Here is a 24,581-nt window from a genome sequence, read left to right on the forward strand (position 1 = left end):
TCTATGAATTAACCATACTTCTTGTTTAAAGCTTGCAACAACAATATGTTTTTGTATTATAATAGAAACATGGTTTAGAAGTTAGATATGGTAGATACTTTCATTGACTAATACTTTCTTTTTAACGGAATATAAATATATTGAGATTCTTGCTTGCAACTTTTATCTTAATAAAAAGAGAAACATCATATATATTTTGCTCTCTAAACATATTTTAGGTGAGCCTGAGGCGGTAAGGTGATGATTAGCTGGTAAGCACGTAAACAAGTAACACATATATTTTAGAAAAATGATCGCTTAAGTTTTTACTTTATTAATTTATTGCTTCATTATTTTTGCATTATTTTTTAAAGTCAAAATTACAAACTTATAAAGTTATAATAACTATAAGTCATAAGATGAAGGCAAAGCTGCCTTCCTTTCTTAATTTGCAACTTGGAACGGTAGCATTTTAGTGGTATATTATTACTTGCCATTTTCTTAGAGATGCTAATACTGACCTTACATCACTAATTCAACTTCAAAAGCAATGGGAAACCTCTTGTAAAAGGTCAAAGATTTGGAAGTGACTGACTGTTGACCGATTATCATGATATAGTAAAAATATCGATCATGCACAAATGCACTCAAGCTGGCATCCCAAAATCCAAATGCTTAAAGGCTAGAACATTGTCAATCGTTGAATTCTTTTCAGTATCTACTTATTTTCTCTTGTATGTTATTTATACGCAACTTATTCAATAACACTTTTTTTTTACTTTCAATAGTTAGGTTTTTGGGGTCATCAAATTTTCTCTCATCCTATTTACTATACTCGCACCATTTTTCTTAACTATGTATGTAAGCCATCATCCAATGACGTTAGACATTGCGCCACCTATCCTCCCCAATTCTCCAAATTAGCCAACACTCTCTCTCCTTTCCAAATTATTAACTTTATTTTTTTCCTAATTCGCATAAAAAGGTTTACGGTGAAGAGTTGTTTATTATTCTCTCCTCCCTTCTTTTTATTATATTTATAGATCTAGCCCGTTGGATTTCAATCATTAACAACACTCTTATAAATAGGGTTTGTCCTACCTAACTAATTTTTGCGTATTTAGTTGAACTTTTTAAACTTATCTGAGCTTATTAAACCTTATTTTTGAGAGTTTCAGACCTTATTTTTGCTGACATGAACTTATTAGAACTTATTGACATTATTAGTCCTTATTAGACCTCATCTAAACTTATATGAACTTAAGTTTTATGATAAATACTAAAAATAAGATGAACAGAACATGCTCATAGAATATTCTAATAGACAAGATCACTTAAATATACTTGTAAACTTATTTATTCTGATAAAGACTAAAATGAGATAAACAGATTAGACTCATAGAATATGTTTAAAAACAGAGTTACTTAAGTAAACTTAAGAATTACAAAATTGCATGGTAAAGAAAATATAAAAATTTGAATAATGTAAAAACATGCAGAAAATTAGCTTCTATGAATATATACTTAGATTAATCATTGATTCCCCATTAATAGTCATTTTCATATATCCTTTTCAAAAAGAAGGCCAAATAAAAGTTTCCACCTAACTTGTACAGTTCTAGTCTCAGTCAAAATGTTTCTAGTTCGTTTAGTTTTGCCTACATGCATGCATCTGGGCTTGCTTTATAAAACTAGATCTATTTGTAAAAAAGTCAAATATTAAACTTTATTCTAGTCCAACCAGAAATCAAGACATGGATTCCATATCTGCAGCTTAGCCAGCTTGCAAAGGACATGAAAGCAATAAAACTGTGATTCTTTTTTTCTTTTCACCATTTTGTTGGCTGCTAGTTTTTTCTCTGAAAAGGAAGTTGGCTGCTAGTTAAATAAGTATTCATTAATCATCCCCTAAACCTTATAATACCACGTGATTTATATTTCAATTTGCTCACTTACTTTGATGGCAATTACTTTAAGAAAAGCACATCTTTTTCATCATTATTGGGTCACTAAAATTATTCTATCACTTAGCTTTTGTTAGCGGCAGGCTAGCTCTCTATAGTTAGGAGATAAGAATGACAATAGAAAATTAACATTTTCATATATACAACCTTAGCTTTAGGGTTATAAATAAACAATAAATATTGTTTTTTTTTTTTAAGTAGTGCTTCTTCCGTTATTTTTTTGAATTTTTTCCTTAAATAATGCAAAAGTGGGTTTTAATTCCCAAAATATGCCCAAAAAAACTAAAATTCCCTGCATACCGTCCACGTAGGACGGCACGCGCGAATATTTTTCAAATTTTTTTTTTTTTTTTTTTTTTTTTTTTTTTTGTAAACCGCTACGGTTTATTATGAAATCTGATATCTGCTTACCATATTTTGCAAGGTAGTAAACCGCTACTCCGAGTAGCGGTTTACATTTATAAACCGCTACTCCGAGTAGCGGTTTACATTTATAAACCGCTACTCCGAGTAGCGGTTTATATTTATAAACCGCTACTCAGAGTAGCGGTTTATTTCAAAATTAAACCGCTACTTTGAGTAGCGGTTTCCGTGGGTTAAAACAAAAAAAAAAAAATTTTCTCGCGTGCCGTCCTACGTGGACGGTACGCAGGGAATTTTAATTTTTTTGGGCATATTTTGGGAATTAAAACCCACTTTTGCATTATTTAAGGAAAAAATTCTTATTTTTTTTTCTATTGGACATAGCAATTCCACTTTTGATAAAAAACAACTTTAATTGATACCAAGTATTATTTTCATTTTATTTTACTAAAAACATCATTAATTACTCACTAATTCACAATTTATTGTTAAAGAGGTACTTTTATTTTATTAAGTGTTCATTTCTTTCTCCTATTCTAGTAATTTTAAGGGTACTTTTATGCTAAATTATATATTTACTTTTTCCACTTTGTTAAAAATTATGTCCAAAGCTATTATTGCAATAGGAAAAAAAAAGATGAAGTATTAACTGAGAATTTATGACATAATTAGATACTCCATCAATCAATGTAAATAATGCTCATTTCTTGCTTGAATTTTCATTTTTAACTTTTTATAGATAACCTTTTAAGATTACATATATCTAGGGCTGGCAAAAACTGACCCAACCTGATAACCCGACCTGAAACTGACCTGAAAATTCCGGGTTTGGGTTGAGGTTTTCGACCTGAAAAAAAAAAGAGTCGACCCAACCCGACCTGAAAATATAATGGGTTAGGTTCAGGTTAATCTTTTCAACCTGAAAATAACCCGAAATGACCTGATTTAAAAATAACTTATATTATGTTAGGTTAGCCCTTAGCCGGTTAGGTTATAATATAGGGCCAAGCCCAACTCACTTCAATTTGAAAATTCCGGCTTTGAATGTTGAAACTTAAACATGTTACATGTTCATTAGCTTTAGCTTTTTGAATTAAGTTGACAGTTTTTTGATTATTGGATATTTAGATTTTTATTTCAGGTCATTTTGGGTCGGTTTCGGGTCAACCCGGAAAATATAAGGTCGGGTTTGGGTTGAGATTTTCAACCTGAAATATAAATCAGGTCGGGTTTGGGTCAGGAGTAAGTGACCTGAAATACAAATCAGGTCAACCTGAAACTGACCCAACCCGACCTGATTGCCAGCCCTACATATATCATATTTCTTTGTTTACTATACTTTTCTAATAAATAATTTTAGAAGTAATAAATGCTACTATCAAAACTAGTATAACAATCTTAAATATTTAACACCCATCATATACATATAAAACTATTACTAAGTCTCATAAATCTTCAATTACCCTTTGAAAATTCTTAAATCATTAAATATTGTAAATCTCCAACAAGGACTGAAAGTTGTTAAGTGAAATTATGAGAAGAAAACAGGGGTAGTTCTGGAATGCAAAGCAGTATAAAAGCACCACAGTGGCACTTCATTAGAGCCATCAAACATTTGGAAACATCACCAACACCAAAAAAATAAAAAATTTTCCTTCTCCTTCTCATTCTAGTTCACAGTTGACACTACTCTTAATCAGCATCACAAGTTGATAAAATCAAATAAGATGGCTGGAGGAATAAGGAGAAGCATGATTAATGGTGGAAGTGAGTCACAGAGGAGTACTTCTCCTGGCCGTCCGATCCCCAAGAGAGGTCAAATCAAGGGTCGGATTGTGAAGGGATTGGCTCACTCTGTGGTTGCCATCTTTTCACTTGCTACACCTTCTAATCGTCGTTGAATCATCACCGTCTCATTAAATCATCCAATCTCCCATCATCATCATCATCATCATCATCATCATCATCATGATATCAAACTTTTTTTCTTCTGATGTTTTATTTATTTTGTAATTAGAACTAGTATAGTAGATTTAGGAATAGGAATGCATAAAGTTTGGAGCTTGTACATATCCATCTCAATTCTCAATATGCAAAAGTTTTGGAGTTAAATCTTTATTTTATGATTTTGTTGCTCTTTTTAACATCATTGTTATTCTTAGCTAAGAAGGTTACACAGTAGTGTTAATCTTAGACTGTTATTCCAAGTTATGCAAATCTAAGGCTTAGGCAATATGCTAAGCAACAAAATTTTGGAACAATTTAAAGCATTTTAGCTCTAATTAATTTGATTGATTTTGAGGACAATTAAGTTAATAATCTCAAATATTTTAAGTTGCTTAAGTAATGCAAGAAAGAATTTTTCTTTGCAACTTGCAGAAGATTTGATGGTTATCTTATCAGTAAGAAAGTAGGGTGACTCGGTGAGTGAGTCGATCATTTTGGACACTTGGAAAAATTTGCTTGCTTCCACCACTTGCTCCCTAGTTTTAATTTGTTTGTGCTCTTTCATTATTTTGGGTTTAATTTATCAGGTTATGGTCTTATGGATTTATTCGAAAAAGCTTCAACATTATCCACTCCATTGGATACTTTGGATTTTGAACGAGATACATATCCTTATTACACCATCTTAGATTCAGCATTAAAAATATATAATTTACTATTTTAATATGCCGCAAATTTTATATCCTTGTTCTGCACTGTAATTTTGAATATGCTGTTGAACATACAAGTTAAAAGCTTTTGAACCCACCTCAACAACTAATAGATTTTGAAACTTTTTTAACCACAAATAAATATTAAACAAATTTTCTCTATTTTTAATTGCATCATATGACGCTCCATTTATCAACCAATTTTGACTATCTCTCTTACTTTTTTTTTTTTTTTTTTGAAAGAAAGAAAAGGGATTTCATTAATATTTCGCCAAACGGCACTTACAAGTCATTTCTGAAAAACATAAAATTCTAATAGAAATACATATCACCCTAGAAATGTAAACATCGTAGATTTGACTTAATTTTGCCTTAATAAAAATCTTCATCTGAAGCAATGCAATCTGTGAGTTCGCTCTGGTTCGGCATACGATCTGCAGATGCGGAAATTTTGGGATGAACGTACTCCAATAGTCTTCCATAATTTTACAGAAGTTGTGAAACCCTACTTCTTCATGTTGAATCTCGAACTTCAACCAATGAGAATAATTTCTCATACCTAAAAACAAAAGAATCATACTCACAACTCCCATAGGGGAGAAGGAGAATTCCAAAACAGAAACTAAAAACCCCATAAAAGGGTTTGAGAAAATCTCATAAAGAGATACTAATTTATTGAACAAAACAAGAAAATGAACTAAAAACTGAAAATAAAAGGGAAAAAGGGGCTTACCATGGATGAAAACATCCATGGTAGCCCCCTAATTGATGAAGAAGAAGTAAGGGAGGCTAGAGAGAGAAAAGGAGAGGGGAGGCTAGGTTTGATTAACTTGATTGACTATCTCTCTCTTACTATTATATATGAAATAATATAATGAATTGATATCTTATTACATTCGTCTAAATACAAGATTTCAAGTATCAAATATTTATAATTTTTACTTATATGTAACCAGATATATTATCAAACGATTCATCTTATGCGTAATTGAGATTCCTAAAAATATCATATGTTAAACACCTGTGTATTGAACGGGTATAAAGATTAGTATTGTAGCAAAAACAAATAAAAAAAGGTAATCGGATATTGTAATGTGAATGAACAAAAGGTGGAGGAATTGATTAGTCAGTTAGTCTAATAAAACATGATTCGGGATATGCTTAAAGTGAAAGTCCATTTCACATATGGACCATAGCTCATCAAAAGTGTGATTTGTATTATATATCTGGATGTATCATATAGAGATTAATTTTCATTTGTAGGGCTCCTAATAATTGAAAATAATGAATGAATAAAATATAGCCTTAAATGTTAGCGATGTACAGTACAACCAATGACCCAATTGTAGGATATAGAGACTTCGATTCAAAGGGCTTAAATATAATATAAAAGTGGAGTATGTGTTGCAGTGTTAAGTGTTTAGGTTTCATGAAATCCATTCATACGAGTTACGAGTTACGAGTTACGAGTTACGAGTTACGACGACACCAGCTTTCTTGGTTTACTCTATTGTTAGTCTGTGATTAAAACACGTCTTCTTCATTCTTAATGCTAATTTTATACTATACTCTTTTTTTTTTTGGTGAACAAGCGATAGCATTAGATTAAGAAGTCAAACTTAAAAAATAGTGTTTATTATACTCTAGCAATAGCATATTATTATCATGAGCATTGAGCTAAAGTTTGTCAGAATTAATAAAGAAATTTGTCGAAAAGTGGAGAGGAGATCAAGAATCGACCACATAATCTAGCATATATGGAAAAATTGATTTTATCAGTCCCAACTATGGGCGCCCTGATAAAAACAGTCCCAACTTCAATTTATTATTGTTCAGTCCCAACTTTTGGGGTATTTTACAATAACGGTCCAGGTTGACCAGTAACCTGTTTAAGAGGTCACCTCTCTCCCCTGCTCTAACCCCACCCTTGCCACCTCCCCTTCCCCCTCCCTTGCCACCTCCCCTCCCCTGCTCCAACCCCCCTCTCTCCCCTAACCCACCACCCCCAACAACCCCAGCGGCCCAACCCCAACACCCAGCCCCCCTCCCCCTCCCCCTCCCCGCCAGTCGCACCGCCCCCTGCCCTTCCCCGCCAGTCACGCCGCCCCCCTCCCCTTCCCCGCCAGTCGCGCAACCCCCCTCCCCTCCCCGGCCCTTCGCGCACCCAGCCCCCGTCGAGTCGTCGGTCTTCATCTCCTCTCACTCAGCCCCGTCGAGTCGTCGCCTCCTCTCAATGTTCGCCTCGTCGCCGTTGCAGCGGCGTTTGCGGGGGAAGGGGAGGGGAGGGGGGGTTGTGCGACGGTTGCAGAAGAAGGGGAGGGGGTGCTGCGGCAGTTGCAGGGGAAGGGGAGGGGGATGCGGGCGGTGGGTGCGACAGTTACAGGGGAGGGGACTGCGGGGGTGGGGGGGTGGCTGCGGGGAGGGAGCTGGTGGCTGGTGTTAGTGGTTTCGGGGAGGGGGCTGGTGGGGCTGGTAGGGTCAGGTTAGTGGTGGGGTGGTGGGCTGGGTGGGGTGGTGGGCTGGGGGCTGGGGTTGTTAGGGGGTGGGGTTTTTTTTTGGCAAGTTTACCTGCTACAGCAGGTTAGAAACCTGCTGGGACCGTTATTGTAAAATACCTCCAAAAGTTGGGGCTGAACAATAATAAATTGAAATTGGGACTGTTTTTATCAGGGCGCCCATAGTTGGAACTGATAAAATCAATTTTTCCTATATATTATTATCTTTAAAGTTGTTGCTTTAGGAGATTATGCGCAGTGCCAGTGCGCTGCTTCATTTCTACGTTTTCTTTCTTGTGCCCTTTGTTTTGGCATATTCCTTTACTAAAGTACTCAAGTGATTAATTATTTAATTAATTATTGAAGTTTACATCTTGGTTTTTATTCATACACATCTTACCATTAAGCATATCATGTTGTAAGATATTTTAAGAATCATGTGCAGGTGAGTTTGTACCCTCCAATTTCTCTCACAATCCTGTGGCCTGTGGGCCGGGTTTCAGTAAAACATCTCATATAAACAATGGATGAAAAAATCAAGTAAAACTGTTAGAGATAAAATAGGATACGAAAGATATGATATTTATCATATCTTTAGTATCCTACTTTATCTCTAACAAAAACATCTCACAGTTAGAAACTTGGAAAACACTCAACTTATGCATAGCCCAAAACAGTCCGGAGAAAAAACTCCATTCCAAGTAAATCAAACTAAATTTCCTTGTTATTAGATTCTTTGTATGCAGAACCAAATTATGTTATAGGATAATTGCGCTTGTTGCATGATGACTTGCATGCTGCATATGGATTGTCATAAATCATTGACTTCAGAGCTGGACATGAAGTAATCTATCCAAATTTAGATTTAGAAGATGGGGTACGGTGTGAGTGTGACTTGTGATGAAACCATAATTGAGCTAAAATTAGAAGCTGGCCATGAGCTTCTTGTCTACTGCTTAATAAATACTCAAATCTCATTTCTAAATAATTTATGACAAATATTGTTTAGTACTTGATCTAGTGGAAAAATTTATATCTACAGTTTTAAAGTTGTAGGACCAAACTCTACTAAAGGCATTTTAGAGGTGGGATTCTCTTACCATCCCACCTACTTGACTCCCACAAAGTCTTGCATGTATAGACTATAGTTGATCAGATTAACCTTAGCTTTGTAAAGTTCCGTTCCAATAAGACATTTCTTCTCACCAATAAAGAAAAGTAATTTATAACAAATAAGACTTTGACGGCTTATTAATCCAACACATTGGATGGATAATATATCAGAGATTTAAAAAGTTTTGAATAATTTTAAGCAGCTTTTGGTTTGTTGAGCTATAAGAGAAACACATTACTTCCTCTAATTTTCCTCACAATGTTGAAATATGCACAAGGATTAAGAAGAAGAAAGAGATAGAGAGTGATACAAAAGAACTTTCATGTACGTGCTAAGAGAGAGAAAGAAAGAATAGATCATTAATTATTGCTAAAAATATCAACGTTGCAACTAGTTGAAAAGTTTCTAAAATTAGGAAAATTAGGTTTCTAAAAATGAAAATAATAACTTTCCCAAAATGATAAAACCTTAGGTACCAACTACTGATTATTTTTCTGACTTTATTAACACGTACACAATTAAAATTTTAAAACTTTGTATTGTTTTCATGGCTCAGCATATACATAAAAAAAAAAAACGTTAGGCAGTTTTAAAAAGATACGACTCATTATTAGGAAACCTCAATTCTTATTAGTAGTAGTACTGTGGCAGCTGTACCTGTACGTCAATGGATATTGGATAAGATAATATGCACATATAAAAAACAAGAGCCATTATTTGCTAAAATAAGTTTAATTTGCTTGATTATATTCAATGAACATGAAGTATGGAGCATTTATGAAAATCGGCAATGTGCACGGATGAGTGATGACCATAGATAGGCCCGTACAGTATAGTATGAGTAGTTACAGTAACCCTCCTGTAACTTGTAAGCATTAATAAGATCGGACATATATGACACAGTATCCCTTTCTGCCAGATCTTGTATGAATGATTCCATTACTCATTACTGTCAACTTTTTTGCTTCACATCTGCGGCGGCTTCACAGTTTCACCTTTCGACTTTCGACTTTCGAGGAGGTTAATTCATAAAAATACTGCCTACTACTACGGTACTACCCATTAGTCATTGTGGTAAATACAATACTTCGTCAAGCAATGGTATGTTCACTTACTAGGTAGATACTTAGCTCACTAAAAATAATACGAGTACATGGAAAATGATTCAAATTGATGCATTATTAATTTTATTGTCTATCTCTATTGGTTTATTATTTACTCAATAACGGATTGATTGAATGACATAACTCAATATTAAATTATTATTTTGACTTTTCTTGGGACTAAATTGATGAGCGTGTCCTATTTTTATTTTGACTTTCTCGCCAAAATTAGTATTTTTTGATACCTTTTAACAAAATATAAATTTAAGTTGGTATATCCCTACAAAAAAAATTTAATAAAATATATCCTCATAAAATGTCATATTATCCTAATATATCATGCAAAAACTTTTTTTTTGATAAGAATGCGCTAAATAACTTAATATTGATAAAGAAGACGACAAAATTGTGTGGATTGAAGCTATATATGCAGTATAGTATTCTTTAAATTTAGAAAAGAGAGTTTATGAATTAGTACAAGTAGGCCCCAGAATTAGAAGAAAACGCGGCTTACGAAGTCAAAGTCAAAGTCAAAATTGAGGTTCATTTGGTCAATATCGGCGTAAGTATTGTTCCTTGTAATTTAATACCAAGTACTAAAATAATCACATTGCTATTTGCTACTGATGAAATCGTCGAAAACCCTTATTTATATATCCAGAAAAGAAAGAACTTTCTTCCATTATTGGAGACTGGAGTAGTATAAAAGAGATTGAAACATCAGTGAGAGGTCATCACGCAATTAAAACAAGTAAAAATAATTTCCACGATGAAGATGACTAGCAATCGTTGCGGTAATCAACATCGTTTGATCCCAAAGAGAGGAAGAGTTAAGGCTGGGATCGTTTTGGCACTTGCTCACTCTGTATATGTGTTTGCTCTTTTCTCCATCAATCATTGCATCCACACTGGATCTCCCCACCATTTCCACTAAATTGTACGTTTCTTCACCCACTTTCGGCCTAATTGGTTAGCACGGAAATGGCTTTAGAGTTTAGAGTATCTGAGTATGTGTGTGTGAGTACTGAGGACAAACTAGAGAGGTTAAAGTTGTATGTTTTTTTAATCAGAGTGTTAGAAAAAGAGAGTTATATGGTTGTTTGTTTATGCTAATTGCTATGCGAGCATAAATTGGACTATTTATTTTAGAGTTAGAATTTACAAGTTATATGAATCGAAGTGACAATTTTGTGGTGCAAATATATTTATTTTGTTTTGGGTTCTCTGTAAATTTTACATTCTTTTTACTTTGTTCTACTAAGTACTAACAAAAGACTTTTATACATTATCCAAATTAACCTATATGATGTTACCAATAACTTTGAATCTTAGCTTCGACAAGTGTATACGAGATTATCCGTTTCGAAAGTTAGTGACAAATATTGATTCATAACAGTATGTCGTAATATCTCCATCAAAGAAAAGGAGCATATCTGAATATAACTTATGATAAATCTAGCAAATTAGCAATAGGAGTGAGGTTGTAGCCTGATGGTAGGTGATACAACCACACAATATCTCGTGCTTTGCAACGCGTGTTTAAATCTAATTAAGGTTTGGGGGTTGAAGTGGTAATTATAATTGGACCAGGATATAGTTTTGAGATAGGACAATTTGATCAGAATAAAAAAAAAAAAAGATTTAATTATAACTCGACTTTGTTAGACTTGAAATAGTCAACTAAATAAAATAATGAGTCATCACTTGAATATAACTCGTAGAATCGAATGAAACTTTGATTACCACTTTTGGTTGTGGATGCAACTATGGCTCGGTAGCCCTCGGAAACAAATTGTTTTTGATTTGGCAGCTCATGAATAAGTCATAAAGCATGTCATCCTATGATAATATGGATCCTTATGAGAAATAGTAAAGCCCAAAGTCCAAAGCCCAAATTACTTTTAAAGCCCTTATTTTGATAAACAGTCACTTACCATTTCCAAGTTACACTTTCTGGACTTGGTTTTTTTTTTTTTCTTAACAAATTAAATTATGTTAATGGTGGTCATGGAGAGCACAAAATGTTCCGTCCAAGATCATCATTGCGCATTACAAATAATTGAGATTACATCTTTGCATATCTGCACAAAGCATTAATATAAACATACACATGACTTTTGAAACACAGTACATATCAATTATCATAATAAGCAACATAATATATAATATCTGCCCTCAACAAAGATTAAGATAATGAAGTATTTTAATGACAACGCAGATCTGACAGAGATGATGCCAACCAAGTTGATTCTTCTAACCCTTTCATACAAGTATCCGATGAAGCTCGTAATTGGACTTTGCCATTTTGAGAAAGTATCACAATTTGCCGTCTCCAACTCTCCATCATCATCTTCAATTAAGCAACGTCGTGCAAGCAGTACCCAGAACATTATGTTCAATACCATATTAATTAACTCGTTCGAGCATCGAGCTAACTGCTAAACACAAAGTAGATCATGCTTATGGGTTAGTTAGATTAGTTAATTATATAATAAGTCTACTACAGCCTGCTTAATTAGTGCTTCATTTAAGGTAGCCACTCATTAACTATGATGACATGACTTGTAATGTTGCGCGGGTGCTTGGCACAATTTGCAATGTTTCGAAAAGCCTCTAAACACCCCATTTGTTCATTTCTCGTGAAACCCAGAATTGCCTCGAAATGAACGTAAAGGCATTCACATATTCGTTCCAAGCCACATGACTCATTTCCAATGACCTCCCATGGCCCTAGGAGCCATCCCGTGGTTTTTGGAGCTCGGACCCCGGGAAAGTCCGAAAGCGTGTATTATAACCTTCAATTTTGGCTTTTTTGCGACATTTTTTGACTTTTCCGTACCTGGTTATGTTTTCTCTCGAAACATTCCTAAGAGTGTCGACGTGACTTGTAATGTTGCGCGGGTGCTTGATACCATTTGCATTGCCTCGAAAATTCTCTAAACACCCCATTTTTTCTTTACTCGTGAAACCTAAAACTGCCTCGAAATAAACGTAAAGACATTCACATATTCGACCCAAGCCACATGGCTTCTTTCCAATGATCTCCCATGTGCCTAGGAGCCATCTCGTGGTGTTCGGAGCTCGGTCCCCGGAAAAGTCCGAAAGCGTGAATAATAACCTTCAATTTTGCCTGTTTGTGGAACATTTTTTGACTTTTTCGTGCCTGGTCATATTTTCTCCCGAAACGTTTCTAGGAAAGCCGATGTGACTTGTAACGTTGCGCGGGTACTTGGGATAATTTGTACTGCCTCGAAAGGCCTCTGAACACCCCATTTGTTCATTTCTCGTGAAATCCAAAATTGCATCGAGATGAACGTAAAGGCATCCACATATTCGATCCAAGCTACATGACTCCTTTCTAGTGACATCTCATGTCCCTAGAAGACACGTCGTGCTGTCCGGATATCGGGCCATGGGAAAGTACAAAAGCGTGTATTATAACCTTCAAATTTGGCTGTTTTTGTGACATTTTTGGACTTCTCCAGGCCTGATCATTTTTTCTTCTGAAACAATCTAGGAAAGCCGATCTGACTTGTAACATTATTGCGCTGGTGCTTGGCACATTTGCGTTGCCTCGAAAAAGCCTCTGAACACCCTATTTGTTCATTTTTCGTGAAATCCAAAATTTAGGATTATATAACTATTGTTGCATAGAAATTAAATCTGTTGTGGTTTATTTTATTATCGACAAAAGATGTATATAATAGGGCATAAACTATAGAGTTAGCTAAGAGATCTTTAGTTGGGAACATATCATTTTGTGACTGAAGATCATTGAGGCAGGAAACTCTCTTGTCTTTCAAAGAAATTTTGTCCTCTCGAGTTTCGAAAATGAGAAACATGATCTTCATGAGAGTTTTCAGGTTAAATAGATTTTTAGATTTTTTAATGTTTATTGATTTACACATTCTTACTTCCACTTCTGTAGTGTTGTGAGGTTTTCTTTTTTCATAATGCAAAGCGATGGCCTCCGGGTATATTAATTACCTATTGCTGCCCCCTTAATTGCTGTGCGGCCAAAACCGTCGCAATAGGCCACTTAATGACTGCAACAATCAGCATTTATTCTACTAGTGTTTCCTAGATGGTAAATTAAATTCTTATTGTGGACACTTAAAGCATGATTAAAAGTTGGTTGAGATGGTAATTGTGTCATGTTTTAATAGCAAGAGGTCCTATTAATCGACATGACTTATGTATACATTGGACAATTCTAGTGGAGTAATAGAGGTGACACGTGGTGTATAGACATTGTCACACACGCCTTTGAATATATTTGAAAGGATTATCCGAGTTTTTTTGTCAACATATTAATAATTTATATCTTTAAAGATCAATTAGCTATAATCTTTAATAGACTATTATTCTTTCAAAAAAAAATCAATGATTTATAGTAAAGAATTAAGAATGTAGTTAGAGATTCCTTCCATCATAGTAGTATTTAATTTCACTTGAACGTTTTAAATTTTATGTTCCTCTTCAATTGACTTCTTCGTGCAAACAACGAAGAGATGATGTCAGCAGATTAGTTTGATTAAATCAATACCTCAGCTGTTTAACTACTGGTTAGAAAGAAATGTGCTAATATTTAAATTGTCAAGTTGGTACTTGCACGTTAGGCTATATATGCATGCTACCTTTCACATACATTGCTTAATTCATTACCATAATAATAGGAAGTAGGAATAAATGAGAGTCTTCAGTGGAAGAAGACTAGTAGATAAAGTCTTGATAGATAGCGTCTAAGCTCTAAGACTCTTTGCTTTCTTCCTTGCGTTGAACCACTTTTGAATTGAAGAATTTAATTTGGCTTCTTTTTTTCTTTTTAGAAGAAAGTTGGTTCAATGCAAGAAAGAGAGCATGGTGTTTCCTGGAGAGCTCTTGGAAGCCATCTCTCAAGCCTTAGCTACTAGTTTTCCCAGCTTTATTCGTTCATACCATAATACACATACATAGTGCAAGTTACCACCCTCGTATTTTTTGGATTTTTCGAAGTTTTTCCTACTTTTTTCATCTCGCGGTTTCATCTCTATGTTGTATTAGTCTTATTATTCTAAGTAGAGAGCGTCTTGGATATAACTGTTATACCTAAGATTTTCTAATCCTTATATCTATTCTATCTTTCTTTATGCTTTTTAATTAACTTGTTCATGTCCTCTTATGTTGGTGTTTGGAGAGGCACAAAAGGCGACAATCTAAACGAATTTCTATCCTAGGTATCATCGTCTTCTATTTAGCAAGTAAGGTAAGATATTTACGCCTTTTTTTTGGATGAAAACGGAAATGCTACTTGGTTTTTTTTAATAAATGCATTAGCTAAATAGTTCAAAACATGAAACATAAAGTCATTACAATTCGAGATGAAAGCACTTATACAATCATTAGGGAGGGGACAGGAAAAAGTATATACTTCTTTTGTTTTGAATTCCTCACGACACTTTGAAAATTCCACTGTTCATTTATGAGGTTTGACCATGCATTATTTACTACTATTGAATAAAATCTAATGTTATGATGTAATATGATGTTGGATTCGTCTTAATGTATATTTTCAAAAAAATCAAATTTTTATACTTTACTCTAATACATAATTAAAGATTAATAGTGAAAGTAGTAGATCGACAAGCATAAAAGTCAAAGTGTAGCGAGTATAAAGAAATAGATGAAGTAATTACATTTACATCCATGTCATTATCACACCTTATTATATACTTCCTTCTTTTTTTTAGATGACTTGTTTTCACTTTTGACACTATTAACATCTATGACTTTGATTATCTCTTATGATTTGTCTCGATGTATATTTCTCAAATATCAACTTTTTTTTTTATAATTTTTGCTTATTTATAATTAAAAAATGTTCAAAATAGTGTCTCAGCATGTGAACCCAAAGGAAACTGGTCAACTACAAAAACAAACGAAGTATCCATCCATGTCATGATGCTTGGATTACAAGTTATGGATTTCTTATTACATTTGTTGTTCATATTGATGATGCAATGTCTAGATTTTGAGAAGATAATTAGTTATTATGATGTTTAAGCACTACTTTTGACTTTTGAGAGGAAGACATCTTTACATTAGACGTACATATATATGTAATCAATTCCTTAATTTCATCAATATATACATCTAATACCTAAATATATTTGAACAACAGGTGATACTTTAGTAGGGTTGATATGACTTCCAATCCTTTGGAATCGAGTCTCACCTCTTGTAAGAGGGATCCCAAATCCCCCCTCCCCCTACTTGCAAGGGACTTCAATTTGAAAGGATGCAATGGCAAAATGGGCGAGGAAGAATGAGTAATGCCTCAAAAAATTTTGTAATTTGAATTAACCTCCCAAAGATTGCATTAATATTTTGGAGTTAGATAAACTTTCTCATCTAAATAACATGGAATCATGGAATCATGGATTCTGTAATTAATAATAGTAGTGATCAAAGAGTGCTTTTTGATGTAACCACTAAAATCTAAATGTTATTTGGAATTTGGGAACCAAGCTTCATACATCTTGTTTGTGAGCATTGCCTTGTTTGCCAACTCATGGACGAAACGGTAGGATTCATCTCCATATTCTTTGTAACCACAGCAAAATTGAACATGATTCCGGACACGGTTCAAAACCATATTAATCTCCTGAAGGTCCACCAGCACCTCTCTGGGGTTTCCAAAGTGTGATTTGATCCATGAAACTGCATGGTTTGATTCGCTTTCAACAACGAGCTCCACATTTCTACAGCACAACTCTGATCTCTCAAACATGAGTAATGCAACTTTGATAGCAAGCAATTCTGCAACATTGGTATCCATGATGTAACAAGGCAATGGCCCACAAAACATAGCTCGGATTGTATGGTTTTCGTCCCATAGGGCCCCTGCATATCCTGCTGCCCCAGAATTGATCTCAACTTCTGCTTTAACAATGAACTTGACTCGAGGCAGAGCTTCCCTGTAACTCAGTTGGATATGAGTGGAAAGTGGCTCGACACTGAATTTGAATGTACAACTATCTCTCCAGTAGAAAGGCTCATCGCTTGTTGAACCATGGCCTCTTTTGTTCTCATAAAAGGGGTAGTCCTTGATATCGAAAGCAACACAATCATTTAGGCGAAGGGAGTTCTTCGATGCAAGTTCTTCAAGATTCCAATATGAATATGGAGATTTGGTTTTATGAGTAATATGAATTTGACCGTTAGGTCGTAGCAACCATCTGGCGTTACTGAAGAAGCCAAGGACTAGTTCCTGATGCATCCTGAGGACACCAAAATGCACCAAACCAATACTTTAAATTGTTCCCAATAACAAAACAGTAAGATAAAAATTAACCAACGTTTAAGTTCTTAATTATATCTAAAGCAAGTCAATTTCTCAAAGAATCAAATTTCTGCTTAATGGAGTTCTTGTTTTAGGGTAAACAATAAACATCCAGAGTCTAATTAATCCAAATTTAAGCCAGGTTACGCTAGCTCTAAACAGAAAAATAACTCTCATACCAATGTTGCTACAAGCCCAAGGATTAAATTCTCTAGGAAAGATGGAATAACTCTCTTATCCATTGATGCAAAAGTTCACATAAATAAGCTGACATAGGAAATGTTCAGAGAAGTCTAATTTACAGCTAGTTGAGTTGAGTCATGTTACCAATAAGTTCATATAAGTTCCAACAAGTCATGACGTAACATGCAATCAAACGACAACTAAATTTCTAACAAAGGTGTTATTTAAATGAATGTACCAGTTGATATAATGCAATTTAGGATAAAAAAAAGAATAGGGAAAAAAAGTGGTCATACTTGATCATAAAAGGATTGTCTTCCTTCCCGTAGAAACCAGCATGGGGAAAGTTATAGACAATGCGATCGAACTTGATTTTGTTGAGGAGTGGATGGTCTTTCATTAATCTTGCATCCACTTCATGTAAAAGGGTGGCTCCCATTAGCTCTAACTGCCGCAAATTTAAACTTGCTTTCTTATAGGATTTGACCAAGGTATCTGTTACCGGTTTAAACAATGTGTTAATATATAGTATTTGTAATGGTAAAAACCAATATGTTACACTTTTGCTTTACCATGTCAATATAATTTTATTATGCTCTATATTTGACATATGGTAGTTTTCAGCTCATCTAGAGCACTCCGATTCTACTTATTTGCTCATTTTGAGAGCTCTATTGTGTTTATTTGTTCATACACAACTCTTCAAATGAGCTAAGAAACCATGTTGGATGTATAAGGAAAAAAATAAGTTACAATTATCCCACTAGTTATTATTTATAGTTGAAAGAACATTATATTTTCCCTTGCATTATAAATTGATTATTTATATTGAATATTCATGCTTTTGAAAATTACCTATGAACTTTTCCTTTGAAGAATATGGATGATTAACAAACAATAGTGAACTTAACAAGACACTTGAGTAAAGAAAAATTTTAAAATTTGAAATTAGTGAAATTTATTTCAAATCAAGAAGATTGTGCTCTAAAATTTGAACTAGCATTTTGTGTACATGTAGTTCTCCAGGAGTTCATTCATCGTACACTTGACATGGTACACTGAAGACTAATTTTTTTTTTTTTTTGAAACTTTCAATTGAAATACATTTTGCTTATTCAAATAATTTCAAATGAGCATTGACAAAAAAATAAGCTTAAATATAGCATGATCAAGGTATTACCCCGTGGCAAATTCGAATATTTTTAACAAAAAAGGACAAACTAAATAATTTCTTGAATTTTAAAATTCAAAAGCACTTCTTTTCTTAAAAATATTCCGGGATTATGTGTCAGAAATCATGCACATATTTCCCCAATCTGGATGCTATTATAGGCAATAATTTGAATTATATTCAGCCAATTTCCCTTTCCAAAAATAAATAAAAGAAAAAAAAAAGGAAATTGTTTTCTTTTTCCTTTTAAACAAAAACACATAAAAAAATTATTCTTTTGCATTCAAGAGTTAAAAAGATCAAAACTTTGAACAAAGTAGAACTTTTTTTATGAGCAAAATCAACAGTATAATAGACCATACAAAGAAGATGGAAAAAAAGAACAACTTTATTCCAGTGAATTTCAACTCCTTTTCATCAAATTGTCCATATTTTTTATAAAATATAAAAGTAAAAAGATAGAGAAAAGATGGCTAACCATATGAGTCGAAAGAAGTGGCAAAAAGATTATAAGCAGAACCAAAACCAATAGCCAAAGATAGTGAGAAAGAGAAATCTCCTTCACCCACCAATAATATTTGATGTGAAGATGAATAATGTTTTACCCACTTTTCTTTTTCTATCATCTTTTTACACACTAAATTTTCAACACCATACATCAATGGAGGATGAAGGTACTGAGAGTACTCCATTTTTCAACTTTTCATAATTCTCAAAAGAAAAAGAAGTGACTTTTCGAATTACAGATTACAATTTACAAGTAGTAGTATTACATTACCAAAGAGAAACTCAAAAGTTGTAACATAATATTTGTGGGTTTTGTGCTAGTGCTACAACTATTTAAAGAATTTTGTTGGCCCGTTTATCGATTGTTTTGGCAAGAAGATCATTATGTTATTTGACTGAGCCCATTCACAAATACTAGTTTGTTACGCGAGGTTCCAATTTTTACCTAATGTCCAAAGTTTCTAGTTTGTGTTGTCTACTCAGTTATCAGCTTTTTCTAGCTGAATAGTTTCGGCTTCTCAACTTTTGTAGGCCCATGTTAATCCTCCCAATTCACTTTCACATATCACAATCAAAGCGGTGGTCTTGGATAAGTTTTAATTGATCATATCGAATAGCGTTAGTTAGTGGTGGATCTAGAAATTATATGCAATGAAATCACTAATCATAAGTACTCGAAACAGGAGAATATTTATAGTACATCTGGGTATACCATGCTCATGGTACACCCAAGACTATTTTCTCCAAATGAGCAAAATGAGCGAATGAGCAAATGAGCAAAATGAACAAATGAGCAAACATTTCTACTCATTTGAGAAAATGAACAAACATTTCTACTCATTTGAAAAAATAAGCAAACACTTTTATTACAAATGAGCAAAATGAACAAATGAGTAAATGGGCAAAATGCCCATATGAGCTAATTTGGTGTCAAATGAACACCAGAAGTTCTAATTTATTACAAAAATACCCCTGGGTGTACCATGTTCATGGTACACCCGGGTGTACCATGAGTGAACTCCCCGAAACAGTATTGAGTAAAATCTCTTCTATTGTTAATTAACATTCTTATCTACATTTGTATACTAAAAATTAGATTTTTTTCTGATATTATTTTTCCCCAATGCATCCATTACTAGCAAACGGATCATGTCATGTCAAATTTCATTGATAAATGGAACGAATCCTTTTAAGCTTAACATAATTCGTTTATTAAACTGTATAAACCAAGCATATCAACATGGTAAGTCACATAATTGACTTTCTATATGTATACATATATCATTTCATAACAGACCAACTTTTACAACCAAAAACAAATCAACCTAATACTTTATTAACATGTTTTCCTAATATCTCAAATTGTAACCTTCCGACTATATGCTCTCTTAAATGTTCTCTTAATTTTAGTTATTTGTTCATCTACACCTCCATTTAAAATGCTTACTCGTGAACCGTGACATCTTTGCAAGAACAATCGAATCATCTAAAGTAACACATGAACAACCTTAACTGATATCTTGGGTCATTGTCTATAAACTCATTGATATCAATAATCTCATTCTTCAATAGATTCAGCTAGTAATCTTCTAGATTGCAACATTATAGCATATGTTGAGATATTACAGACAAGAAGTGATTCAGCTACTTAATTATGGTCAACATAATAAAACATGTTAAGAAAATGATTCTAGGGAGTAATATAATAACAAGCAAATGAAATTATGATAAGGTATGCAGAAACTACTCTGTCTCAACTACTTGAGGCTTTAAGCTTAAGCTGTGTAGGATCAACATCAGCCTTCTTAAGAAACAAACCAGAAAGATAAGCTGAAAGAAAATTCTCTCTAAGAAACCTGATACCAAACCAATCAAACTCCTGTATCCAACCCAACATATAACCTGTACTGATCAGTCCAAATGCTCTCCACCTCCTGTTCTTTGCATAGCTATTTAAACCATTTCTTATCCTCGTATACAATTTGTACTCATCCTTATTTTCATAATCTGTTGATGTCCTCTGATCTTTCGAGTTCGTTAGCAAGGCATCGGCGAGACATTTTGCTAGAATGACACCATCTTCTAGAGCCGAGCACCCTCCCTGCCCAAGGTCTGGTGTCATAGGATGGCAAGCATCACCTGCTACACATACATTGTCTTTGCTTATGTTTCCAATTAGGATTTCCAGCGGAGGCCTATATCCTAGTGGTGACCTTACTATTTCTTCTATCTTTGTGTCTTCAATCACTGTCTTTACTTCGTCTGGTACTTTCCCAAGTTTACTCAGTACAAATTGCTTCAGCTTCACTTGATCAGCTTCTATCAATTTTCTACTTTCTGTAATTTAATCAAATTTAAACTTTGTTATTTCTTATTCTAATCTAACACACATTTTACCATATTTTAAACAAAACTTCACATAAGGATAAGAGTAATTCCAATTTCCAACTATATATGGTTGGTCTTCTTATATAATAATGTCAACTACGGATTATTCCATGATAAGCCCAATATGAATATGACGACGTAAGAAAATAAATTTAGAAGGTCAATGATGATGCTATGCTTCATTAAGTTCAAACTCTAGTAGGTTCGAGAGGGGAGAGGATGGAAAGAAAATATGAAAAAATTTAAAACAAGAAGTATAGCCAATTGTACAAGTTAGTAATCAATTATGATTATTTGTAACAAGACACCTTTATTTGTCGTTGGGATTATTCTACAATAACTCATAGGTGGAATTATTATGAGAAGACAGACCACAATAAGTAGTATTCTTGTGAAAGAAAATTACACTTATGCTTTGTGTAAGGAGAAGCATACCTTGAGCTGATGGGGACCATGTAAAAAACCAATAAACAGCATTGTCATCACAAGGAACAATACCATATCTAACACCATTTCCCACCAATTGGTAAAATTTGGGCTCAAAATTATGGCCTTCTTTGTAATATGCACAACCCCTTATTGCTGATCTGCCTGTTAATGATGGTTGCTTGAACCCTAGCCACTTCGCCACCACCGAAGTCACCCCATCACACCCAACAAGTACCTGCTTGTGTGACATGGCATCAGCTAGTTATATTCCTAGAACATAACATGTAATTAAATCAAGGAACCACTTTCACTAAAGCAAACCGACCTTATTCATGATCCGGCACAGCCTATTTGAGGTGAAATGAAGAGTCCGAATAACATAACTTTGAACTAATGCAAATTAAAGGCACAAATCTAAGAGGGTTTAGAGGCTCAACTTTAATACTATTATTATCATTACCTTGGTCTTAAGGGTGGAACCATCAGCAAGATGCACAAGCTTTGAGAAACCTGATTCTTCAATAGAAACCACCTTGGAGGAATACCTTATTGTACCACTTGGTAATTCTTTTGCAAGCGCTTCTAGTAAGGCCTTTCGTTTTACACACCGAACTTCATGATCTCCACTGCAATATAACATCTCAACTTCAATATGCCATTACGCCAATGCTAGCAGTCTAAACACTAGCTTAATTAATTTAGAGTGAGAAGAAGAACTAAAATTTGATAACTACTTTTTAAATAATGAACTTACTGTGTTCCCTTGTTTGTAAATGAGACATATGAAGTTAAAGCTCCTGTAACTGAAGATGAAGTATTTATCCTGCATATGTTTAAGAAAAATGATTGACTTTTGCTAAGCAACTTCTTATTCTTTAACCAAGGAAAACTTGTTATCTTACCTAATATAAAGTATCTCACAAAGAGCAGGAAAGAGATTAAAGGCCAAATATATACTTCCTCCATTCTATAACAAGTGAAACACTTCTTTCTTTATAGAAGTGTTGGCTTATTATGGAACGGAGGGAGTAACTAACATACAGTTTGTTACCAAATAATAGAGAGGAAGGACATTTTGATAATTCCACCCATGTAAATGAAACACTGTTTGTTGGTTTTAAGTTTTAAGTATATCCTTACCCAAAAAGCTGGCCATGTTGTTGCCTGAGTGAATCACCGATTCCAAGAGCATCCAAAGCCCTCCATGCATTAGTCCAAGTTGTGAAGGCTATACCAGCTGCTCTCAGTATATCTGAAGATTCTAGCACCAAACTTTTTATTCCCAGCCTGTAAACAAAAAAGAACACAATCCTCCCCTTTTTAGTTTATGAATCATTAAAGATTATGAATCAGTTGAATCAGTAGAAGAAAATAGAATACCTATGTAGTGCTAAAGCAGTAGCAAGACCAGATATTCCAGCTCCAACAATGACAATATCTGTGCTGATCTCCTCCATCTTTCCACCTTATATATATATTGCAAAATTAGCACAGATATATATATATAACAAGTTTTGTTGAATTTGAGATGATGATAGCATTGTTTCTTGTATGTGCTTATATAGTTCATTAAATTCTGTTTGCCTAGCCTAGGCCTCTAGGAAAATGTGCCCTCAGACTTGATCTGGAAAAGTCATACAAGGACAACAATAATAATTGAAATATCCCTTAAAGAATTCTATGTATGGCAGATTGGCAGGTGCTGCTTTTCCTGGCTACCAGCCTACCAATATGGACCGACTTTCAACTCCATTATCTTTTTAGTCATTTAATTATTCTATGTATATAGATTTAGGATAGATTCTTAAAATGTTTAAGAGATTTTTTTTTTTTTCATATGAACGTGCATTTATTTCCAAAATAATGTGCTTCTTTCTTTTTTAAGATAAGTATTTTCAACTAGAAAACTGAATTTGCATACTTAATTATTTTTGAGGGGAAATGCGAAAAACCGTTTTATTAAGCTAAATTCATTTCCACCAAAGATAGAATACTTTGGGGAAAAGAATTCGTACAAACTATTTCAGAATTGAAATTAACATTCAACCTTGTCATTAAGGCTCCGTTTGGTAAGGCGTAAAACGTTTTCCCGGAAAACTGTTTTCTGCTATTTTCAGTTTTACATTGTTTGGTTGGCAAAAGAGTGTAAAATCATTTTCCCTTGGGGTAAAATTACTCTCTCAAGGATGGAAAACCATTTTCCTTTCAAAATGAGGGGAAAACTATTTTCCTTCTCTCTCTTGTACACTCCTCCCACTACCTCCTTACTTTCCCTTTCATTTTCCTTTCATTTCATCATTTTTTTTACATCGAACCAAACAACGGAAAACTAATTTTGGAATTGTGTTTTCCATTGTAAATTGTTTTCCATGAAAATCATTTTACACTGAAAATATTTTACGTCCTACCAAACGGAGCCTAAGTGCACAACGGTGTTTCCCTTTTAGCAACGAAAAATATATACATTGTCCTTCTCATTTTAAAAAAAAAATAGATTGTCCTTCTCATTTTAAAAGCTTATATTAATTATTATTTAATTAACTAGGTACTTTATATACACTATTCAAGGATTTATATCAAACTAATTTTTAGGCCCGGGCATAATGGACACTCATACCTCTGCTCTAGTGTTGCCTATGTGTACAAGCCTAATGACACCTTTATCAAGGCTTCTATCTATATTGAGTAAAAATGTTGGAATTTAGTTAATAAAGAAAAAAGAAAGATTGGGATAATGATGGTGTGGGCATAGTTCATTGGGATGCATGTCTAGCAAAAGCCTGTCCAACACGTTACAGGGTCATGTTAATAACCGATTTGGGTTTGAACCATGTGGCCTGGTACCTGAAGGGGACTCACTTAATGTTGTGCATGATGCAATACAAAATCATAGCAAAGGAGTTTAGT

General features: G+C 34.0%; 2 protein-coding genes across 2 annotated transcripts in view; one reads left to right on the forward strand and one right to left on the reverse strand.

Annotated features, from left to right (window-relative positions):
- LOC104909094 (tRNA(His) guanylyltransferase 1) overlaps nucleotides 1–16,293 on the forward strand; it is a 32,589-nt gene extending 16,296 nt beyond the window's left edge. The window contains exons 15-16 of the transcript XR_008967451.1: nucleotides 14,852–14,920; nucleotides 15,836–16,293. The gene's annotated coding sequence lies outside the window, so the exon portion shown is untranslated. The remainder of the gene's footprint in view (nucleotides 1–14,851; nucleotides 14,921–15,835) is intronic.
- Nucleotides 16,294–20,533: 4,240 nt separating this feature from the next.
- On the reverse strand, nucleotides 20,534–23,280 carry LOC104909096 (monooxygenase 2). Its single transcript, XM_010698294.4, has 6 exons — nucleotides 23,055–23,280; nucleotides 22,815–22,961; nucleotides 22,429–22,497; nucleotides 22,135–22,300; nucleotides 21,681–21,909; nucleotides 20,534–21,194 (listed from the first exon to the last, which is right to left on the reverse strand). The coding sequence occupies exons 1-6, from the start codon at nucleotides 23,129–23,131 to the stop codon at nucleotides 20,611–20,613; spliced, it is 1,272 nt and encodes a 423-aa protein (XP_010696596.1). The 5' UTR covers nucleotides 23,132–23,280; the 3' UTR covers nucleotides 20,534–20,610.
- Nucleotides 23,281–24,581: the final 1,301 nt, after the last annotated feature.

The sequence above is a fragment of the Beta vulgaris genome, chromosome 8 (genome assembly GCF_026745355.1).
Source record: "Beta vulgaris subsp. vulgaris cultivar EL10 chromosome 8, EL10.2, whole genome shotgun sequence".
Lineage (NCBI taxonomy): Eukaryota > Viridiplantae > Streptophyta > Magnoliopsida > Caryophyllales > Amaranthaceae > Beta > Beta vulgaris.

What these genes read in the sequence shown, in the direction of transcription:
- LOC104909096 (XM_010698294.4), bottom strand. Translation starts at nt 23,131, where the DNA reads ATGGAGGAGATCAGCACAGATATTGTCATTGTTGGAGCTGGAATATCT. An exon ending in CAACATGGCCAGCTTTTTGG is followed by an intron (nt 22,498 to 22,814) that starts GTAAGGATATAC and finishes AAACATATGCAG; the next exon opens with GATAAATACTTCATCTTCAG. An exon ending in TTTACAAACAAGGGAACACA is followed by an intron (nt 22,301 to 22,428) that starts GTAAGTTCATTA and finishes GTTATATTGCAG; the next exon opens with TGGAGATCATGAAGTTCGGT.